The 6,006-nt window shown below is 36.3% G+C and overlaps 1 protein-coding gene across 3 annotated transcripts in view; it reads right to left on the bottom strand.

Annotated features, from left to right (window-relative positions):
* Positions 1-591: 591 nt before the first annotated feature.
* LOC149157695 (protein ALWAYS EARLY 3-like) overlaps positions 592-6,006 on the bottom strand; it is a 422,957-nt gene continuing 417,542 nt past the window's right edge. For all 3 annotated transcript variants that reach the window (XM_089435959.1, XM_089435960.1, XM_089435961.1), the window contains 4 exons: positions 2,088-2,228; positions 1,681-1,896; positions 1,278-1,589; positions 592-1,153 (listed from right to left, as the gene is read on the bottom strand). In XM_089435959.1, coding sequence (XP_089292085.1) covers positions 947-1,153; positions 1,278-1,589; positions 1,681-1,896; positions 2,088-2,228 — 876 coding nt within the window. In that variant the 3' untranslated portion in view covers positions 592-946. The remainder of the gene's footprint in view (positions 1,154-1,277; positions 1,590-1,680; positions 1,897-2,087; positions 2,229-6,006) is intronic.

Below are 6,006 nucleotides of genomic sequence, written 5' to 3'. Positions count from 1 at the left end.
TCTATCTAAGAATAGCAAGAAACATAAATTATTATTATCAACCAAAACAAACAAACAAACATTCTCACTCTTAAATGTACATTATGCCCGAAGGAATCCTAAAATCTGACAATAAAATAATTATCAATGTTTTGGTGTTGATATGAAGGTGGTATGACCTTGTTATTAGGCCGTTCTCACGTTGTAATTGAGTCTTTTTTCAATGATTATCTCTTCATTATTGCAAGTTTGCTTATATATGCCATTAAAGTTTGCAGTCCGTCATCTAAAGCAGAGAATTATGAAGGTAAATATGATAAATGGCTGATGCAGGGCAATCTACACCAAATTTAATGTCACGAGATGAAACTCTGTGCATTCAAAGAGCGTTGAAAATAAAACTGAAAGTAAGAGAGAATGGTACACACGAATGTAGGAAGTGCTAGCTGAAATGTTTGTTCTGTGCTGATCAGTCATTAGGTTCGAAAGCATACCACACTTTTATAGTAATGTCAAAATCAACAGAGCAAAGCTTGTGCTATTGCAATGTGTCACGAAAAACATATGGATCAATACTAGTTACCAACATTTTCAATCATGGATTTCAATCTCTTGCACAGAAACAAGGACACGTCCCATATGGTGAAAACAGTTACTTTTACAGGAACCAGTACTGTTTTTAGTAAAAAGCGTTACATGCCCATACAAAACTGTCAAAACCGAATGCACTTTAATGTTACAGAACCCTGCATACATAATACAAGACACAAACTTCCAATAACTAGATATTAACAGGTTTAGGACATCATTGAGGGCTACTATTAAAAAAGCCCAAAATTTGCACATATCGATGCACCCTTTGTTGATACCACTGGGACTTCAATCCAATTCATTGACATGATTACATGCTTTGTTACAATCTAGTGCAACATTCGACTTTCAACAACTGGAAAGTGGCATAGGTGGCTTACATTTCAGCAGAGACATCTCTTGAAACAGAAATGTTAGACTGAGTTGGTAAGAGTGTCAAAATTTGATTTTTAACAATACCCATGTATTGTTGAATTTCCCTGTAGATAATACAATTTGCAGTTGAGCAGGGTTGCAAGCTTCTAACTGCCTCGTCCAGCACATTTGCAACCTCAGCGGGTGGAAACTGTCTATCCGAACACGTCTATGGAGAACACAGCAGGTAATTCTTAAGTTTAGTATCTATTTGTTGAAAACCTATTAGCTCAGACTCTACAGCTCACTGAATAAATATACATATCTCAGTTAATTTTAAAAATAATAACTACCTGAATCAAAATTAGGGTGGCAAGACATGAAGCTGTTAGCTTGCCTAGCAAAAACCCTTCATTTCTATCAGAGGAAAGTTCATTTTTCCCAGCATAAGCATCATCTGCCAGTTTAGGCCCAAACGGGATAGACAGGTTCTTTGGAAAATTCGATCCTTCGTGCCCAGCAACTTTCATTGAATCTGACTCTGAAGAGCCTGGCATAACCTTCATTCTGGCTGAGGAAAACCCTGCATGAAAACTGGTTACAGAATCTAACGCTAATCGAAGCTTCACAACCGCATCTTCATCTTCCCTCAGAGATGACATAACCTGAAATAGAGATATAATTATCCTATCATGCATTCAAGAGTTAGAACTTGCAAGAAAGAAAATACACTAAGAAAAAGTGTACATGTAATACCTGCAGAGCAATATCTACCATCACTCTTGCCTTTCTTTTTGCATTAGTAACAATCACTCCAACATTCAGACCTCTATCCAAGGAGACAGAAGCAACCTGTTCAGAAGAACTAGAACTCTCAATTCCACGAGACTGTGAAACAGGGTAATGCCATGGTGGCACCATGTTTACCTGGTAGGTATTCCGCCTCCTCAAGGATCTAAGAGCATAAATAACCTGACAATATAGCCAAAATAAGTAATCTTTTTAAAAAGGATCTAAGAGCATAAATAACCTGACAATATAACCAACATACGTAATCTATTTAAAACAAAACTACCTTGTGAAAATGAAAACCATTGGAATGCTCAAATCAAGATAATTTAGATGAGTTCAAAGTGATGCTTTCAATATTGCAAGCAATGTACCTGATCATTAATAATTTTAAGCTGTACAAGAACATAAGCATATTGCTTTCGGAAAGCCACAGAATTTCTCAAAATCTCTCCATTTTTTTCGCTTTTGCTTATCTCATCATTCATATACCGCAACTCCATTAAAAGGGCTTCCTGAAACACACAAATTTACATCAATTGTAATACCAGGTCAATGCTTGGGGAAACGTAGATATTACATTGATCATGCAGTGCTCCAAGGGATTCTGCTATTGACATCATCTTAGCAAATGAGAAACTAGCTAGAAAATGCTGCAAAAAAGGGAGACGACATAATGACAATCTTTGATTCCAGAGCTATACATCTTTAGATGTTTTAGACACCCCTATATATCCAAATGCATATGCATAAATGCACATACAACATACAGGGTGTTCATGTGGAATGGGATCGTGACTCAAAGTTTACAGACAGAGGCAGAAAATTGAATTTAAGATTCATATGGTGACCAGTTACATGTACACGAGTCTATGATCGAGACAAATTCCCAGTGGCAAGCATTAACCAGTTTCATCTGGTTGCAAGAATAACAATCCATACAGGAGATATACTAAGGCTACATAATAACATATTTTTGGTCAATGGGAATGGGAATATATTATTCAAGTACTAAGAATAAAAGGTGCTGGAAATGTAAGGAAACACTACATATGGTACACTTTGAAAATTATAAGAAGCTATTCAAACATATTCAAAAATAAAAAGCCTTGAAATTATTATTAATATTTGTACATAAGTCAGACTACAACTGGATGGTGACCTAGGTGTCCATTACAGGTTAATGATGACCTTGCATCTGCATGAAACAGACTACAACCTGCACCACCTAGACTACTTACAGAGACTTTGAAAACTCATTAACTTTTCTTGACAAGAATACCAGTGGCAAGCACTCACCTATAATGCCAGTCAAAGTCAAAGCATGGCAATCTTGTCTGGCTTGTCCACTTAGGTATTTGTCAAGTCCCAGAAAACATGGTCGAGTGCACAAACATTAAAATGGCAGGCTGATATAAATTTTAAAATACAGGATTTAAATTCTAAGAGATTTATTCTTTCATTGTTTTCTATTGTCATATGCTTTAACAGAACTCACAGTATTACGATGTGCTGCAGAATTTTGGACACCTTGACCAATCAAAGTTCATCAGAATCATGTATATAAATCAAAATTAGTGGGCATGTTTTGTCGACAGTTTGACACCTTTAGTGTGGCTTGTATTTAGCAATTATTGGCAATTCACCCCATAATAGCATGTATTTGAGACATGTAGCAGTGTATGTCAGCACTTCACAGTGAGAGATGACTTCTTTAGAAATTTGAAGGATTGGGAGAAAGACTTGTCCAGAATAAAAACTTGGATTGCTAACCACAGTTAACAGTGGGTAACCCATAACAAAATACTACCCTTTTTGCAAGTTGATTTCGCAGTTTCTTGGGTACTTCAAATCTTTTAAACTACTAAAACACTGAAAATCTGGCAAAATAAGATTTTGGTTGGTTGGTTGGTTTGCAATGACCTCGGTAGTGGGAAGGTCCAGTATAATTTTTTCAGCAAATTTTTGAGTCGACAAACTAATCAGGATTTTACCTTGTTACTTAAATTACCCAGGTCCCACTGATGTTTATGCATCAAATTACAGCAATTTACAGTCTAGTGTTAGCAAAGCCAAGGGACAGATGCAGCCAACTGAGTTGCACTCACTGCCTAATTATTGGAATTATTGTGAAAATATCACCAAAACCAACACTGGTGATAAGATCGGCAGTATATATTGCAATAATTTCCATTTTTATTGTGATAATTTACATAATTATTGTGAGACGAAGGAAATTATTTCCCTGCTCAATATTTTTCCAGTTTATGTCATGGTTTTGTATTTTAAAACCTCATTTTGCAAAGATACCTAAAGAGGACTGAACTTTGAGGCTATTGTGACCATTTTCCATAAAGCAAACAAGGGGAAATCTACAGTTTTCATTTCCATCAACTAAGCATTTGGGAAGTGGGAATCTACTCCAATCTACCTCAAGATGTAGTATAAGGTTTGCAATGTCCATTAGATATGTCTCTTCCTGCATTTTTTAACTGGAGCTTTTACACTTGTGTAGCTATGATATTTTAATTGAAGCATTCTAATTTCTTTGAGACCTTTGTGGATTTGGATTCTGAATTTCCCCATTTGTTTTGTGCCGTAGGTTTAAAGTTTATTAATTTAATCAGCGATCTACAAAATGGCAAAGCCATTGGATCCAAAGTGCGAGTGTGGTGACCCATGTGAGGGCCATAATAGAACAAAGCTAAGTTGCAAGCTATGTGCAATGGAAATGTTTGGCGGAGTCAATCACTTGAAATACAACCTTGCCAAAACCCCAGGCCATGAAGTAGATATTTCCCTAAGCTACCCCAAACATTGTCCACGACTCCACATTGCAAAGAACTCAATTCTTGATTTTGCTAGGAAGAGAAATCAGAGGGAACAATTGAGGAACCACACGGGAACCACAAGCCTCTCAAGGGAAAGGGAAATCTAATCCTTGATCACACCTTAGTGCATTATCATTATCCTTGTAGAATCTAGATGCCTCGTAATATCATCTTGTTAGATACATTTTTTTTATATGACATTATATTATCCTATCAGCACTTCTGACTTACGATAGATATCACATTTCAGTAACGATGATCAATGCACCACTTGATATCTTATACATCTTACAAATCAGTTTTATAATTTCCCCCATATTGCTGATAATTTATGTTCCAGATGTTGCAAGAAAATACCTGCAGGTAATAATTATTATTACTTGCAAGTAATAATTAATATTATTGAATAAGAATATGAATTGATGATTACAATATCAATAAGATGTGTCCTATATAACATTGACTAGTCACGAGTGAGAGGGTACAGTATGCACCCTTTACTAACTAATTATTTATTAATTATTATTTATTTATAATATTACTAGTTAATTTTTTATTGTTTTATCTGTAAGATTGCCACCCTATTTAAAAATTACTTTGCCCTCAAAGGAAGAGTAATGAGGAGTATTGTTGGCAGAAATTCTCTGTTTCCCATTATGCATCCATCTTCTTCTGGCAGGTTTTTCCATTTGACAATGTATTCTTTGATAACTTGGAACGTAACACTTTCTCCCTAGTTGCAAGAATTCCTTTTGGTTCTAAAATAAATCTTCCTTCATCATCGAAACTTAGAATATCTGTTTGAACTAGTGTTGCACAAAACATCCCCCCCCCACAAGGATCCAAACCAGGATCCACGACCCGTATGGATCCGTGGGGGATCCGCCGTCGGATCCGCGGATCGGAATTTCGGAACTGCGGATCGAGCCAGCGAAGACGGTTCCTGGAAATTTGGAAACATGCCAGCGCGATCCACAGTTCTGGATTTCCGAACCACGGATCCTCCTCGGATCCACAGCGGATCAAGCATGGATCCCAAGTAGATCCGAAGGGAGACAAGCGGTTCCACAGGGTTTCATAGGGTTCTAAATATTTTATTTTATTTTTTCTTTGACTTAAGTTGGGTTGGGGCTTCTCGAACACTCCCAAGGTGCTCCCTTGATGCTCCTTAGATGCTTCCCAAATGCTCCCTCATGGTAATTTTAAATTCTTAAAGTAAAAGTGACATTCTCCTTTATTTTTCATTTCTCCTTTATTTTTCATTTTCATCCTTTTACTTAAATTTTTAACATTACCATGAAATGACTCAGGATGTTTGAGAGTGGTTCCAGCCTCATTGGACTTCATATGGAGAAAATAGAATTTCATATCCTATTCAAAATTCAGCAGACTTAACAGTTTTCAGGAATTCAAGATGAATGGGATTGTGGCATTTCATTTGATTATATCATGTATGAAGGTA

Source organism: Pinus tabuliformis, chromosome 5_2 (genome assembly GCF_031772625.1).
Source record: "Pinus tabuliformis cultivar Carrire ecotype Pingquan chromosome 5_2, CPIR1, whole genome shotgun sequence".
In the NCBI taxonomy this organism is placed as follows: domain Eukaryota; kingdom Viridiplantae; phylum Streptophyta; class Pinopsida; order Pinales; family Pinaceae; genus Pinus; species Pinus tabuliformis.
Note: the sequence above shows the minus strand (reverse complement) of the source record. Positions and strands in the feature narration are given on the sequence as shown.